At 44.4% G+C, this 16,863-nt stretch overlaps 1 protein-coding gene across 1 annotated transcript in view; it reads left to right on the top strand.

Moving 5' to 3' along the window:
* The first annotated feature begins 2,300 nt into the window (after window positions 1-2,300).
* Window positions 2,301-16,863, top strand: part of LOC108798322 (cytohesin-2) — a 50,008-nt gene continuing 35,445 nt past the window's right edge. The window contains exon 1 of the mRNA XM_018570062.1: window positions 2,301-2,473. Within this exon, the coding sequence (XP_018425564.1) occupies window positions 2,455-2,473 (19 nt within the window). The 5' untranslated portion in view covers window positions 2,301-2,454. The remainder of the gene's footprint in view (window positions 2,474-16,863) is intronic.

Here is a 16,863-nt window from a genome sequence, read left to right on the forward strand (position 1 = left end):
ATGGGACCGTTGGGAGGCTTGGGCATTCCGTTGACGAGGCTGCGGGCCGGGAGGAGGGGGGCTCCGCTGGAACCTGGAGGCCAATCTCTCGGAGGCAAGAGCGCACGTCGTCAGGAGACCGGGGCTGGAAGGATTTCCCTTGGTGCGTAAAGAGGAGGCGAAAGGGAAACCCCCACCTGCAGTTGATTCCCGCATCCCGGAGAACCTGGAGGTAGGGCCGAAGGACTCTGCGCTTCAAGATGGTCGAAGGGCCCAGATCCGAGTATAGGCTGTAGGGGTGATCCTGGAAAGACAAGGCCGGCGACTGTCTCCTTCATGTGGAAGTAGTGTAGCTTGACCACCACATCACGCGGCGGCCCAACCGACCGCTTTGGTCCAAGCGCCCTGTGAATGCGATCCATCTCCAACCGGTCCGCAGAGAGATCAGGGGTCAACTCCTGAAACAGCGCGGTGACCGAGCCTAGGGGATCCTCAATCGATTCAGGAAGGCCCCTGACGCGTATATTACTACGCCAAGCACGGTTCTCATGGTCCTCTAGTTGGTCGCGGAGAAGAGAGAGTTCCGTCTGGGCTGTCTCCAAATCTTGTTCGTGGCCTTCCAGTATGGTGGTCACATGGTCCATACGGGATTCCAGGGAGGCCGTACGGTGCCCGATTTCAGCGAATGGGTCCTGGCTGTCCTCGGAGTCAGCCGACATTCGAGGAGCGGAGTCGTCATGTAGGCCGCCGGGCGCCATCTTGACCAGAGCGCGGCGCGTGCGAGGGGTCTCAGAAGGCTGGTTGCTGCGCTTGTACTTGGACTGCGAGAACCTCATCTGGATGCCGGGGGTGAGTAGGTACTCGATCCACCTGAGAAACCGACCCAGCAGGCAGGGTTATAGCAGAAAACAGGTGTCTCACGGCTCAAGGAGTGCGGAGCGGTATCAAGGAGCAGCCATCTTGTACCGTTGCGTGCCTGCGCCCCCCCTTCCTCAGCTTCTTTGGGGTCCCTAGGTGACATTAGGGGTCTGGGAGACCCCTGATGTCTCCATAAAGAGGACCTGTCACACCCTATCTATTACATAGGGACTTGTTAGCTTCCTATGTAATAGCAATAGGGTTAGTGTAAAAAAAAAGTGTTTAAAGTTATAAAAATTAAAGTAACATAAAAGAAAAATGCAAAAAAAAATGTTTTAAGTCCCCCGCTGCCCCCATAACACGCAAACAAGCATTGGTGCACCTACGTGCGAAAACCACAATTGCACTACACGTTACGTCGCCGCGAACGTCGGAGTGAGAGCAATAATTCTAGCCATGTCAATCACTGATAACACTAAACACCGTAAAAGCGTTTAAAATCTTCCCTATGGGAAATTTTGGGTATTTACTTTTTTTCCGGCTTCACGGTCGAACGCAATTTTAAGGCTTGACATTTTTGGTATCTATGTACCTGACGTTATCCCATCTTTCATATTTTACCAAAAAATAGGGTATTATATTCTGTTTCTGTGCACTAAATTTTAATTTAGTTTATTTATTCCTAAAAATACTGGTTTGATAAACATTTGCGCAAAAACTGTGCGGCGTAAAAAATTGCCACTAGCATTTTTTTTATTCTACAGGGCCTCTGCTTTCAGAACATATAACATTGTTTGGGGGTCTGAAGCTGTTTTCTAGCCAAAAATGTATATTTTATCATGTGTGCGCAGATAGTAAGAAAATTCTCCGGACAGCAAGTGGTTAAAGGACACTCTACTGAGAGAAATACAGAGGCAGCCATAGCTGACTTCCTTCTGAAAATGCTGAATCCCTGGCTGTGTCTGGCTTCACTACTTTCTAAATCACAGGCCAAGAACACTTATACAGCAAAGTCAGAAGTGGCATTATGGAAATGAACGCCAGCAATGTCAGCACACGTTTCCTTATAATAAGGCCTTGTTCCTTGTATTGTATGACACATGAATACAGTCCGTTCCAGCATGACAATGTGAGCCGTTTAAGCACAGAAATATTCCTGACAAATTCCATCAGCATTTCCTTCCACTATCGCCCGGAGAGCACCCCGCCCACACGCTTATCGGGCAATATGATTGGTCGGTCACCTCTCCCTCAAGCGTTGATATGGAATCTGGACTGTGATAGGATAACATGCCTGTCTATCAGCAGCAAAAGGCCATCCTCGAAACAAAGGGGTCTTAAAGTACCGCCCACATTCCACCCTGCCTGTTCTACGACCAGCTTGTAGACTGGCTGAGGCCGCTGTCGGTCAGGGGAGTGGGCGGGGTTTGAGAGTGGCTGCTAAGAAGCCAGTGGGTGGGATGTAGGTGAAACGGGGATTTGGGTGTGTAGATCGATGTATGCTGGCCGGTTACAGTAATATTACATCCGTTGTGCTTGAGGGGATATCGGCTAGGGGGATATCTGACGGTGGTTTGGAATTATCTGGCGAGCGATCGTCCCCCCATTTCCTTCACCATGGACGATACCGTTTACAGTAAGTCGGCTGAGGAGCGTACCAACACATCGGTGTTATGGGTTACAGGGGTGTCTATGGCGAAGTACGGAGCCGGGTCCGGTTCGCTGTGCAATGGGCCTGATTGCCGTGGAGAGCACAGGATGCTCCATGTTGGTGCCGGAGCAGGGGGGTGGGGAGTGCTACTATTGTGTGTAGAGAGCGTTCCATCTGTTCCTTGTAGAGGGGGAGCCAGCTGAATCCTGCAGTGTCTGGCGTGGTCGGGGAAGCCGCAGGCGGTGTAGATTGCTATCAGTCCCACACCTGATCGGGGAAGAGGGCTTTGTAGTGGAACATAGGGAAAGGGAAGGGCCACTGAACCTTGAGCATGGTGCTGCAGAGTCATCATATCAGCCAGATTACTCCTCTCCATCTGTTCCCGAGCTATAGCCAGCCATAGCAGTAACAATGCCTGGTCATGGATGGTTCCTAGAACAGCATATCTCAACCACAGCTCCTCCAGAGGCTGCTGGGGGTTCCCTGGGCTGTGAGCAATTTCTGCCTTCCAAATAAATAACCATTTACACCAATGAGATATTTAGTTGTATGTAGCGAGGGCGTTCTTCGCGAAGCTTGCCAGCGCAAGGGGCGTTCTTCGCGAAGCTTGCCAGCGCAAGGGGCGTTCTTCGCGAAGCTTGCCAGCGCAAGGGGCGTTCTTCGCGAAGCTCGCCAGCGCAAGGGGCGTTCTTCGCGAAGCTCGCCAGCGCAAGGGGCGTTCTTCGCGAAGCTCGCCAGCGCAAGGGGCGTTCTTCGCGAAGCTCGCCAGCGCAAGGGGCGTTCTTCCCGAAGCTCGCCAGCGTAAGGGGCGTTCTTCCCGAAGCTCGCCAGCGTAAGGGGCGTTCTTCTCAGTGACCACCAATGTGCACTGGCATCACAATAGCGGTGCTGCCCGCACCGAGAGACACCCTAAAATATCGGGCACTCGTTAATGGACAGAGTGCCCAACAGTTGTACGAGAGAGGAGGGGACCCGGCTGCATACCTTATCCCGTCAGATGCATGTCCCCTCCTCTCTGCCGGCGTCCAACGAGATTCTTCCTAATGATCACCAATGTAAGGGACACTCTTCCCAGTGACCCCCAGTGTGAGGGGCACTCTTCCCAGTGACCCCCAGTGTGAGGGGCACTCTTCCCAGTGACCCCCAGTGTGAGGGGTCGCTCTTCCCAGTGACCCCCAGTGTGAGGGGTCGCTCTTCATGACCACCAATGTGAGGGACATTCTTCCCAATGAAAAATGATTGGCATAATGATAATGTGTGTCTGTAGAATATTCTTTATGTTTTAGGCTCCTTCCTGGGTGTTGTGGTTTCATACAGGCTTATGTTCACATGGAAATCTGGGTGTTCAGCCAGCTGAGAGTGATACACATAGGATACCGAAGTCGGAGTTTAGTTTACTGTTCTCAGAGCATGAAAGATCCATTTTGATTGGTTGCTTCACATTGTCATCTTTAATACGTTTCTTGACTCTAATGAACAACCTACTGTACTCCTTTTTCAGAGTGATGTTTGTTGAATGTTATGCGTTTCCTGAACATTATTGGTGGAAACATAGAGAATGTTTACGCTGTACCTCTCTACAGCATGGTTATTGTATTACATTTGGTACAAAATGATTGGAGCTGCATCATTTCTGAGATATAATTTGTCACTCTGCGTGCTGAATGCATGCTGTATCCATACTCCTTTCCGTCTGCAGTAGGGTCATGTTCTGACCTATCTTCCTGTACTCGGGGCCACATGGGTGCATGTGTATTGTGTGCCCCAATTCACAATAATTGAATCTGACTCAGAAGTTAGGTACCTATGGACAAGGAATCACAAACGTACCACACGGTGACATGAGTGTACCCAAATCTAGATGGGGCATAACACAATCTCTCTCTCTCTCTCTCTCGGGTGCCAGGCAAATAGTATATATCGGAGTCTGTTTCTGCAAATGTTATGTGATGCTCATGTTATGTGGTGACCAACCATTCAGAATTAAAGTCTGTTACCCCAAAACTACAAATCAGATGGGTGGCTGTGTTTTCCATGCTGCTGTTAATTAATCTAGCCTGCCCCCCTACCCCCTCCCCTTTTGTTTTAATACAGTTTTTTAATCCTGTCAGTTCCCTTGTTTCCTCTTCCACTCTGACCACGCTAAGCATGGGAGCAGATCTGTGCTGGACTGGCCAGTTTGTGTGTCTGTTCTCTTTTTTTTCTTGCAGGATGCCATTGCGGCACACAGCATGCTGGTATCTCTCTAATCATCCTACCAGCCATGCCCCTTGCCCCACCCTCCTATGTATTAACCAGGGCTCCTTGGACCTGGACACACACACACACACACACACACACACACACACACACACACACACACACACACACACACAATAATACCACTCAATGTATGTGTATGTATGTGTATATATATATATATATCGTATTTGCCGGCGTATAAGGCGATTGGGTGTATAAGACGACCCCCTAATTTTCCACTTAAAACATAGGTTTTGGGCTATACTCGTCATATAAGACTACCGCACTTCTGTGGCAACACCATTTAAAAACATGGATAGATGTGCGGTAATACTGTATGTATGGTACCTTCAGCTACATACAATATACCGTGCTGAGCCAATCACGGCGAGCAATGTATTATATTAATGAATACAAAGTCTGCTTGGATTGGCAGAGGTTGTGTACACCGCTCGCCGTGATTGGCTCAGCACGGTATACTGTATGTAGCCGCACATCCAGCGGGCTGACAGATTAGGGATGTTTGTTTCGGGCCAGCTTGGCCCAAACAAATTAAAGGTATACATTGTATACCCTGCGTATGAGACGACCCCCAATTTTTTTAAGTATAAAAAGTAGTCTTATACGCCAGCAAATACAGTATATACACAAAATTAAAGCTGGCGCCTAACTTTTTAGGTTTCCTTCAACTGTTTTCAGTGGTTCCTAAAAAAAAAAAAAAAAAATCCCTCTGCCCCGGGGATTGGACAGTCTGCCACTAGAATTCTATACTAATGTCTCTACCCCTGAGAAATATATCAATGCAATTTGACCGAAATAATACTTTAATCTTATTGTCCTGGTTGCAGTCAACTGATCAGTGTTTTGAGAGTTACTGCACTTTGCACATCATGCTTGACTGGTATACTTCCGTGTTAAACTAGACCTTGGTGTGATGATAAAAATGAGGGTATTGTGGTACATATGTTTGTACCTACTGCTTGGATGATTGTAATGCCATATTCTTGGTTGACAAGTATCGCCCAATGTAAGCAGGCCTGGGAAATCTCAGTACAGTAATAAAGCCACCTCAACAGATGTACCTTCTTCATGTCCTGCCACCTCACTGATTAGTTTACCTTGCAGCCTGTTATTATAATTAACATGTCTCATTGGCAGTTTGTTTTTTGCATTCCCAATTACTCAGGGGAAATGGGTGCACCTGTGTACAATTAATGCAGTTGCAATGGCAATTGAATGTATAATACACCCTGAGGCTGTGTAAAATAAAACAGTATTACAAAATATTCCATAGTGATTCAGAAGGCAGAGTGAGTAGTTTATTGGCACCTGGGGAGCTGTGTCAGTATCTTAAAGCATGAACCGACCAGATTGTGCTTACGTGCCTGTGTGCTCATGTGCTCCAGGGTAGATGGTAGTGAACTGCAATGGATACAAGTAATATTCCTGACGTGAGTTTATGTAATCTTGATCTTCACACCAAAGTGACTAAAGCTGGTTAAACAGAAGCATCTGGCTGATTTTTCTGACGGCTAGGTCTTAATTGGATTTAGCCTTGTCTGAAGGATCCGATTGTTCCATGTCCAAGGATACCCATAGACCAGGGATGTCCAAACTCCGGCCCTCCAGCTGTGGTGAACTACAAATCCCATGATGCATCTCTCTATCTGGGAGTCATGCCTGTGACTGTGACAATCTTGCAAATCCTCATGGGATTCGTAGTTCCACCACAGCTGGACGGCCGCAGTTTGGATATCCCTTAGCCATAGACATAAGGGAGTGCCAGAATTTTGTTTTCTGAAAGCTGGTATTATGCACAGGAAATGCGTATGCCCAGTGCCGTTTGTACAGTGCTCACTACTTTTCCTCACTTCCTGAAGGTGGAGAAATGAAGAGTGAATAAGCTGCCAGGCAATAAAGTAACCATTATTCTTTAATTTTGGAGTGGGGAGGGAGCTCTTATGTGTTTTAATGCTATTTGTGGCTTCATAGAGTGCCCCCCGTGTTTCTGATATGAGTTTTTACCACACAGGAAGTGAGGGAAAATCTGGAGCAGAAACGCTAAAGCCGAGTATACACTGTTAGATTTTTTTTTTGTGTGTTTTTGTTCAGCTTTCGGGCTGAATGGAAAACAAATCCTAATCCACGCTTAACTGCTGCAGCTTTTGTATCTTGACAGTCAGCGACACCGGCTGTCAAAGTACCTGATTGGATGCAGGCACTGTTCGATTGCCAGTTTACTGCCTGGTTCCTTCGATTTTCTCAATCGAAAATATCGGGTGGGACAGGGCCGCCCACTTAGCGAATTTTGGCTGGTTCATCAAGAAATTTTGCTCAGCTAGCTTAAAAGAAATGTAAAACTGACTGGTTCTAGCTTTCACCTGCCCATTTCCATCTTTGTTGCTGCAGCAGAGCTCCCCAGACTTCCTACTTGGTACAAAGTTGCCAATGGACAGAAAGTGAGCGTAAATCTTTTTAAAGAGGAACATCACTCCCCTCCTGCCCTTTACCTTTTTTGTCAGGGTTGTGCAGAAAAAACATACTCGCACACCGAGCAGTGTTCTGTAGGAATCCACTGCACAGCCGGTCCCATTCTGCCATTTTCTCAAGTCAGGCAGGCAGTTGGTGTGTCATTGGGGGGCTTGTATCTAGAACGAGAAAGAGACAGCCAGCCCACTGATGACATGCCATGGTTCATGCGAGTATTCAGGGGCCTCCTGGGATGTGTGGCATGGTACCTAGGGAATACATATGTCATTGTCACCTAGGGAAGAATGCAGGAAGTGCCAGGAGGGTAATGTAATCAAAGATTAAACCATTATACATACAGTTTGTAAGAAGAGATGATTTTGGATTGAAAATTCAATGCTGGCTCTGAAAGTGTGTATGTAGAGCCAGAAGGCTCAGTTCATGCTTTACAGCTGGGGATTTGAACCCCAGAGCATTAAGGGAATGAACCTGCTTTGCAGCACACCAGAACACACAGTAATGCACTACCATGTGTTGCAAAAAGGCGCAGAGCCGATTTATGTTGTGTTTGCAGCCCACTCCGGATTATATGAGCTGCCCTAATGTATGTGTGGTAAATGTACCGCAGTTAAAGTGAACCTAGCATTTAAGTGAACCTTGTTGCTGTACTATAATTTTTGAGTCAGTGGCATCCCGTGACCGAAGAAAGCTTGATATGTATCTCTCCAGCAGGCGGTGAATTGAATGGCTACAGGTGCTGCTATCAGACACTTCTGTAGTGTCTGAGAGCACCCCCCTCCTGGGCACTGTGGTTTATGCCTTGTTATTGTGTCCTGTATTAAAGTAGCTGTCAGTGGGATGAACCATGGCAATCAGCAGGGGACAAACCATCCAACACCCCAAAGAGTGTCGAGGAGAAGCAGTGCTGCTAGCTCTTCAAGAGAAAGAAGAATGAACTTGCCTACTGGAGAGGAGGTAAGCATTAACCCTCTTGTAGATGCAGGTGCCTTTTTAGAGAAGTGACAACGTACTTTAGTGTGCCAATTTGAGCAATGTTCCCAAACTCATGATCAAGTCCCAGCAGCACTTGAGTGTTTGTGTATGCCATTTGTTTAGTTAAATTTCTCAAGATCTCAAGTGGAGTACGGAGTCCAATCTATCCAAACATTGTGTTGGATAATGTTATGGCCTACACAGGGTTAATGGCTCCCCCTCCCTCCTGGTTTTCAGGCCTGATAATTTGCTATTTGCACCCTGGAAGAAAGGGTGAAAGCCACATGCCCTGCCATAATCAGAAACTCTTGAGGGCACAGATGGAGCATTGGAGCACAGTAAGGCCCCATTCACACTGCGCGATTCGCGCGTTTGTTGCGCGATTTGCATTTTGCGCAATATCGCGCAAATGCTTGCATCAAAAAGCATTGAATCGCGGCAAAATCCGCTCCAAAAAGGGTCCTGCTGTAGCGACACACGACCCGCGACAGCAGGACCAAGCATTGGAGCGCGGTAAATAGCCGCGATATCGCTGGAATTACCGCGCGATAAATTGCTCAATGTGAACGGGGCCTAAGGGTGAGTGTCAGTAGGTGGGGGCTTGTTCCTTCAAGAAAACATGTCAGTTTGCCCTGAAGGGTCAAGGTAACAGTCTCTTCAACACCACTATTGTGTTTTGTGGTCATTGATATGTAAAAAATTTCAGGTAGCAGTTTAGTGTCTAAACAAACATGTGCCCATGAGTCAGGAGAGGTCTGATGGCTACACTCACAGCTTGGGTCTTGCATGTTTTGCTTTGCCATTTGATCGGGAAATCATTGCTTTTGATATTATAGGCAGAATAACACTTTGCATGATACTGATTACATAACGCGCTTACCACCCCTCCAAGTTTTTGCAGATTAGATCCTTCATTTTCATCTGCAATTCCTAATTTAGGTAATTCAAGGTAGAAATGTGAACATTTCCAGTTTCTTTATTTCATTTATAGGCTAAAAGTTATACTTCATGTATAATTATCTTAAAGTGGACCTTGCACTGAATGTAAGGTCAGCCCCCCACAGAAATACTAATTAAGTGGGCAAAAGACACCTGTTGGGGTAAAAAGTTAATTGAACTTGCTTTTCCTCTGGCTTTTGTGGTACATTGGGTGACGCCATCATCATGCCGATGAGATCACAGGGAATTGTGAGTACTCCCAGTCTTGTGAGAAAATGGGCCATCTACTCTTCTCAGCAAGATTTGGCCTATTCTACATTCCCCATATATTTCTACAAGGAGGATGGCATCACCCTTGCCTAAGTGCCATGGATGCATGATGGAGGAAAGGTAAAAATATTATCTATTTTATTTATTTTTTAACTCTTGTGTTTTAACAAAGGGTGCGGGTGATTTATTCTATTGAAAAGTGCCTCATGCCACCTGATCTAACAGTCGTATGCCTAGGGGCTGTTGTGAGCTCTTTATTGCTTTGTCTCCGATGTCACAGCTCTTCAGCAATTCCTAGATAGTGACTTTGAAACGTTTTTGTTCAGTGTGCCTGAATAATATGCCATTGTTTCTCCTTTCCAGTTTGCCTGGAACTACTACTACTTTTTATTTTTGTTGTTGGCTGAGGTCAGCCAATTGACAAAAATGAGAAAAATTCCAGCCAGTACAGAATGGAGGATTGAAGGAAGGTAGAATGAAAAGAGATGAAGGTGCTTTTTACAAAAAGTTTTCATAGCGGCTCTCTATAAATTGCTGGAGAATGGTTACATGAGATGGAGTGCAGAATGGTTAAATTGTGTGTCCCTTTGGGGACCTTTCCTTACTGAAACACAACAGGAAGTAATAGAAAATGCCTTCTGACAGTTTTCACCAGAGCAAGTGCTCCCATTGGAAGATTCTCCTTGCCTCCTGTTGCGACAACCATAACATTCTAGATTTGCCTTTTCAGTCCAGGGACAATGGACACCAGGATCAATAGAGAGGGTAATTCACCCCAGCAGAGCAAAGACTCCAATAAAGCCTGATAGGGCTTCTAACAATTCACCACTTCATCCATAACTAAAATAGTTTTGGCAAGAAATACACTTTAAGCCCTTTCTTGTCACTCTCACACTGGGATCCTCTGAGCCAGTGGCTACCACCATCAACCCCTCAACACTGAAAGCTATCACCTACTGTGTACAGGTACCTTCAACCTGTTAGCATAAAGTGAACATTTGTGTTGAGCATCCTTTCTCACTGCAGTCCCAGTGCAAAGTGCCTAATGTTCTATTCACTTAGGCGGTTATTCACAAAGCTGCGAAAGGCAGCCGAGTCAATAACCTAGCCGAAGTGAAGTGAGCTGAACAGTGTTCGGCTATTCACTTCTGGCTTGTACGGCTGATTTCAGCCGTACATCGGCTGCCTTCGGTAAGCCGAACATGCTCTGCGTGATCGGCTGAGCCGAAGTGCAGAAGGAGTTCGACTCAGCTGATCCAACATCAAATTCTCATAGGGGCCAAAAGGCAGTAAGTGAATAGCCGAATGCCTCCGAGGTACCGAGCAGAATAGAGAATAAGTGAAATAAACACAAAAAAAAAGTTGAAAATTTATTTTTCAATATAGGAAAATTACAAAATAATTAAAATAGTTTAAAGAAAAGAACAAAATAAATAATTAAAAATAATAATAAAAACAAAAGCCGGCATAGATGCCGGCAAAAGAGAAACAATTAGGTGGAGCTAGCAGTGACGGTTAGCTCCGCCCAACTGTTTCCTTTTAGCCGCCACCTGCTAGAGTCATTTGGGGACGCTGATCTATCAATACAACTGGGCGGAGCGAGCCGTGAAGTCACGACTGGCTCCACCAAGCTGTCTGTTTGCGGGGCGAACGGCCAGCCTTCGGCAGGCCGTTCTCCTTGTTTCAGCTGTCACTTAGGCTCAGTCAAGCCGAAGCATATGCCTTTGGTTGGGCTTAGCCGCTCGGCTGCCTTCAGCTGCTGAACGGGCTATTGTGAACTAAACCGAACCGAAGGGCTCCGGCGGCTGAAGACAGCCGAAGCTACAGCTGTATCCTTCGGCTCTTTAGTGATTAACCCCCTTAGTTCACACCAACGTGCTGCAGTGGTGCACACCGAAAGAAAGTAGGACATGTGGTTCTACAACACATTCGATGAGCCAGTAATGCTTCCTTCCTTTTTTTTTTTTTTTTTTTTTTTTTACAAGTGTACCGTAATCATTATAATAAGTATGTATGTGTATATCTTTATATTGTTTATTTTACTTGAACTTTTGAGATGTGTAGTTCCTGTATTTTTATTTGAAGCAGTTTTCTTCATTTCCTGTCTACATCCTTTCCAATCATTCTTTTGCCAGTAAATGACAGTATATGTTCTCCCTCTATATGAATCATTTTGGGAACGGTCACTTGCTTCATTGGGGGTTTCCGAAGTTGTCCACTAATACAAAATCTTTGGTCTAATAAAAAAAAAAAAAACCCCAGCGCATGGTATGAAAAGAATGCTACGTATAAATATTTTAGATTTGTGGTCGGCAATTGTAAATATCTTGAATACTGTACATCTGTAACTTCCTCCAGCTCATACAGATCTGAATTAATGTTTAGTTCGAATGAAGCCAGACACAAGTTAAAAAAGATCTACAAGTTTTAATAAACATGAAAGCAAAACCAAAAATACATCAAATTGACTGATGGTGACCAGTTCTCTATCTCTACCCAAACTTTTTTTGGTGCCCAGTGACTGTGGCCTTAATGGACATGGATGGGAAATTCTTAGGGCCCTTTCAGAAATTGACGCTTTGGAGCATTGCGGTAAGGCAGCTTATTGGAGTAAAAAAATAAAAATAAATTGACGTGCGCCATTTTTGCAAATGTGTACCGCAGCGCATTTTAGCTTGTTAGGGCTCATGCATGCTGGTGTATTAAAATACTCCTATCCAATATGGAGCTTTAAAGAAGTTGAAAAAAGGAGACAATGGAAAAAATGCACGTCATGGTGTGTAATTTCGCACGTACAAGTAGGGATGCACCGATACTAGGTTTTTGGTATCGAATACGAGTACCGATATTTTTTTCCAGTATTCGTGGATACCAAATAAAGATGTCGGAACTTACGGTCACTGGGCAATGAGCCGCCTCCCGGCCGGGAGCTTCCTGGGTGTAAACGGCCTGTTAGCCCCATCCACTCCCGTGTGCCGGAGCGGGAAACTGTCATAATTTAAAAACAGGCAGCGATGCCTGTTTACATACACGCTATTGTGCCATTATTCACTGATCACAATAAATTGATGAGCGGTAAAAGCTTTTAAAGCTTTGACATGTTTGGGGTCTATTTACCAGACGTGACCCTGCTTTTATATTTTACCAAAAATATGGTAAAAGAATAAATGTTTTTCAACATAAGGAGGGCAAACAGTTTTTATTTTTTTCCCCAAAATGTTCGGTTCTTTATCCATTGTATAATAAAAAAATAAAAATCCCAGTGGTGATTAAATACCACCAAAAGAAAGCTCTGTCTGTCACCAAAAAATGGTATAAAATTAATTTCAGTACAGCGTTACATGACGGAATAAATGTCAGTCAAAGTACCGCAGCGCTGAATACTGAAAAATCGTCTGGCCAGGAAGGGGGTGTAAACATCTGGTCTTCAAGTGGTTAAGGAAGCCATGCGGCGTGTAATGACTTGCCGTCTGGCTTCCTGATTAGCCAGCAAGCCTCCTCCATTCTTACTCGTGAATAGGCACTGGAATTAATATGTATAAATGTAAGTTATTCAGCAATCTCTTTTCAGTATGCATGTTTGGAGCTTTAGTTGTATGCCCTTGAACACTGTTGTATATTACAGATCTATAAAAAAAAAAAAAAGCCTCTAATAGCTGCATTTTTTTTTTCCCTACCCATGTGCATGAGGCTTTACAGTGCATTTCATTTATGCGTTGGGGTGGGATTCAACATGAATCGCACCATAACACACTAATGCACGTAACCACGTTACCTCAAAGCACCACACTGATTGTGAATGGGCCATAAACCTTCCAATTGTTTCTGGAGCAGGAAGTGCTCCAGAACATTTTATGTAATGATGGATTGTGATGTGTGTATTTTATATAAGCTGAGCTTCCTTTTTCCTGTATGTAAGTGTATGATAGCCCAAACTTTTTTTTTTCTAGGTTTGTATAGAGTAGCGACAGATTTAAACATTTCAGTTTATTTTTAGCCCCTTTGGACAATTTCCCCTCGCCTTTTGTTGTGATGGCAACTATAACATTTTAATTCCCCATAACTTTTTGTCCCAATGACCAATGGAAAAAGCGAATTTCCCCAGTGTGGGCATCGACAACAATAAAAAATCTGTAAGGGGTTCTACCACTTTCCTGCTTTATGGAAAACTAAGAAAAATGTTTCATTACACATATATTTTAATATTTGTGGAAGAATCTTTGTTTAGCGCTGACTGTTGAACTTCAGTAAAAATGTTCTCAGGGCTGCAGCACCTGTCCTGTCATTCATCCACCCCTCATCCATTCACAGAATGCCTTGCATTCTAGGAAAATAATACAAGGAGGGGAATTTATCAAAATTGGAGCAGCCAAAAACTGGAGCAGCTGTGCAAGGGAAACAATCGGCTTCTCTCTTTAATTTTCAAACTAAAGTTGAACAGACTGGAGAGAGACGCTGATTGGTTGCCATGGGTGTCTGCTCCAGTTTTGATAAATTCCCCCCACACAGTGTTTTGTGAATGGGTGAAAGGACAGGAAAGGGAAGGCAAATGGTGCTACCCTTTCACAGTTGCAGCCGCATCTCTCTGTAAAGCTCTACTCCAGGCATAGGTATTTTTTTGTAGTTATTACTGTATATTTAGACAAGGTCAATGTGTTCGTACTTTATGAGGTCAGTATGTTCCGCTGAGAGTTCCTGATATGTGCTGCACTTCTGACTTCCTGCTGCATTCAAATGGAGCATGTTGGAAATGTGTTCTCGATCGAACAAATTTCTAACAGAGAATGTGGCTTTCGTTGGGAAACTCCATTGATTCCAAAATCGAATGCTAAATGAATACGTTAATTAAACACATTTCAAACAACAATCGGCAAATTTTTTATGCCAATATCGAACGTTTCCTACTTTAGAAATTAGTTTGGTCGAGATAAAATTTCCAACATGCTCCCTTTTTTTTTTTTTGTCACTGTGGTCAAAACTAATTGTTGTTTTGACTCTCTATTAACGATTAGAAGGTCAAATTAACGTTCCGAATTCAGTTTTGTTTGTTTGAAATCCTGACTTTGTATACCTACTTTACTACTTTTATGTGACCATCGAACTGGGTAACTTTTTTGTTTTTTTTGTTTTCCCCTTTGATCAGACACTTGTCGTATTAACAGTCTGCTGAATATGTTTAACATGTATTTAGCCTCTCTTAGGATCCTAATTTGCAAATCTGTTAAAGGGATTGATTACCATGTTTGTTACCGTTGGTGTTAATGATCTGAAGAGATTATCTTTTCCAGACAAGGTCAGAATAACAATGTTAATTTTACCTATACACTGTACATCTGGAATGTCCAAAGCAACACAAGCTTCAGTTTTGACCACGATCACCACATGCTGTATGTGTTGAGGAGCAATAAACATTCAAGGCAGAACACTGTGTAATAAATTGAACTGTTGGCAGACATATTAAAAAGTTTTTTGTATTCACTGAACAAAACGGTAAACATATTTTGTTGCTGCTTGTATTTATGATTTAATCTTCATAAGATTCCTGCAAGCCATCCACATCAGGACTGAGAAAGGGAAGGATATCCCTGTGAGCTGATCAGGATCTCCTACTTTGCAGATTGCTGCCAATATAATACTTCGATTTTGCTGAAAGGAAAATAAGGCATGTGTTTTTTTTCCCACTGCTCCCTTTTAGCCAATCGCAGCCTGAGGTTGGGAACCAAGTTGTATTGCTTAATTGTAGTGGTGAATAGTGATGTTCGCAGCCTGGCTATACTGTCTGACAGGGGTGTCAGGGTCACAAGGCTCATTTAACAGAATTACAAATTTTTTTGGCAGGTTGGGAATTTCAGATTTAGTTGCTTTCTTATAGTTCTGTTTTAAAGTAAGCAGCATGGTGGCCTTTAAGTTATGTCAACCCTTAAGAATGTGTTACACAGTGACAAACGGTAAGAGCCAGGTATGCTTAGTGTGTTGTATATAATGTGTAAATCTTTATTACAAATACACTAATTACAACAGATATTTTGTTTTTTTTTATTAAAGAGGACCTGATTTGTAGAAGCTGTGCCAAAAAAAAAAGGCAAGCGGAAGACAATGGACTAGTTATTGGTATTGCATCTAGAGACGTCAGATGGTGTTCTTGGGCCTCATGGTACTTGAGGCTTCCTACTTCTTTAAGACCCTTAGTGGTTTAACAATTTTTAACTGAATAGGACCTTAGCTATTCCCCAACTAATAAAGGATTAGTTTTTCTAAGACAATGCAGATATAACAGACCTGCATTCATTTAGCTCTTTCATTAATAATACATCACTAAATGGTAGCAGTCTAAGGCTGGGCACACACCTTACAACCATCGCAAGACTTTTGTCTTGCGATGGTTGTAAGGTACTTAAAAAAACGTACGATCTGCCTATGCAACATAGGCAGATCGTACTTGCGATGATTGCAAGCCACGCCCCCTGAGGGGCGGGCTTCCGATGACCGCAATGCCGAACGGGCAGTGTGCGCTTGCGCGCCCCGGCCCGTGCGGCTGTTATCGTACGGACATGCCACAAACCCGCCGAACATCGTACGATCGCGGGATTTCCCGCGATTATCGTAAGGTGTGTAGGGACCCTTAGTACCTGAATTTGACATGGTTTTAGCCTCCTGCAGTCCAAGTAGCCTATAACTATGTATTGACAAGTAGCACGTTGATAGAAAGAGGGAGCAGGGTGACAGACAAATGAGCTCATTACTCTGCTGCCTCCCCATGTACTGTCCAGCAAAACAGGCCATCCTGGGCTCAGTGGAAATGTGTTAAATGATGCTGGCAATTAGACTGAGGACATCTAGCTGCAGAAACAAAGTACTGTGGGGGGGAATCTCTGAATTTTGCAGCAAAGGCTTAATGGACTATTCATTTTTGTCTTGTTATTTTTGGCTGCAGTTCAGCTGTATAGGTAGCCACAGCCCTCTGTGGACATACAGCTCTACCTTGAAGCATCAAGCCACTCAGTTTGTCCCACTGTTTCATTTGTTTGATGTGTCTAATGTATAAGCTCCCTACAGCTGATCTTTCCCCCCTAGTAACTTATCATGCCTTGTTCCGCCCTGTGTGGAGGTTGCCATCTTGGTAGAGGCAGAGCTTTACTTCCTCATGTCAGAGCTGTCCCCCCTGATGACTGGTGGTCTGTTTACTGGAAGATAAATATATTTAAGAAGCAGCAGTGGAACTAGAGGGTGAAGAGATTCACAACATGAATAAAGCAGAAGCAGGCAGATCCTTGCACTGCTGCTCCACTGGTTCGGCTTCCTCTCAAGCAAGCCGAGCAGTAAGTAGCACAGTAGTTACATCACCCAATCTCTTGAGACTAGTATTGAGAGCCAGCAGTGCCTTAGATCAGTGCTCCCCAACCTTTTTATCGCCGAGGACCGGTCAACGTTTGATAATTTTACCTCGGCCCGCTGAGGGGGGG

This window comes from Nanorana parkeri, unplaced genomic scaffold (assembly GCF_000935625.1).
Source record: "Nanorana parkeri isolate BGI_ZX_2015 unplaced genomic scaffold, ASM93562v1 scaffold1450, whole genome shotgun sequence".
Classification (NCBI taxonomy): domain Eukaryota; kingdom Metazoa; phylum Chordata; class Amphibia; order Anura; family Dicroglossidae; genus Nanorana; species Nanorana parkeri.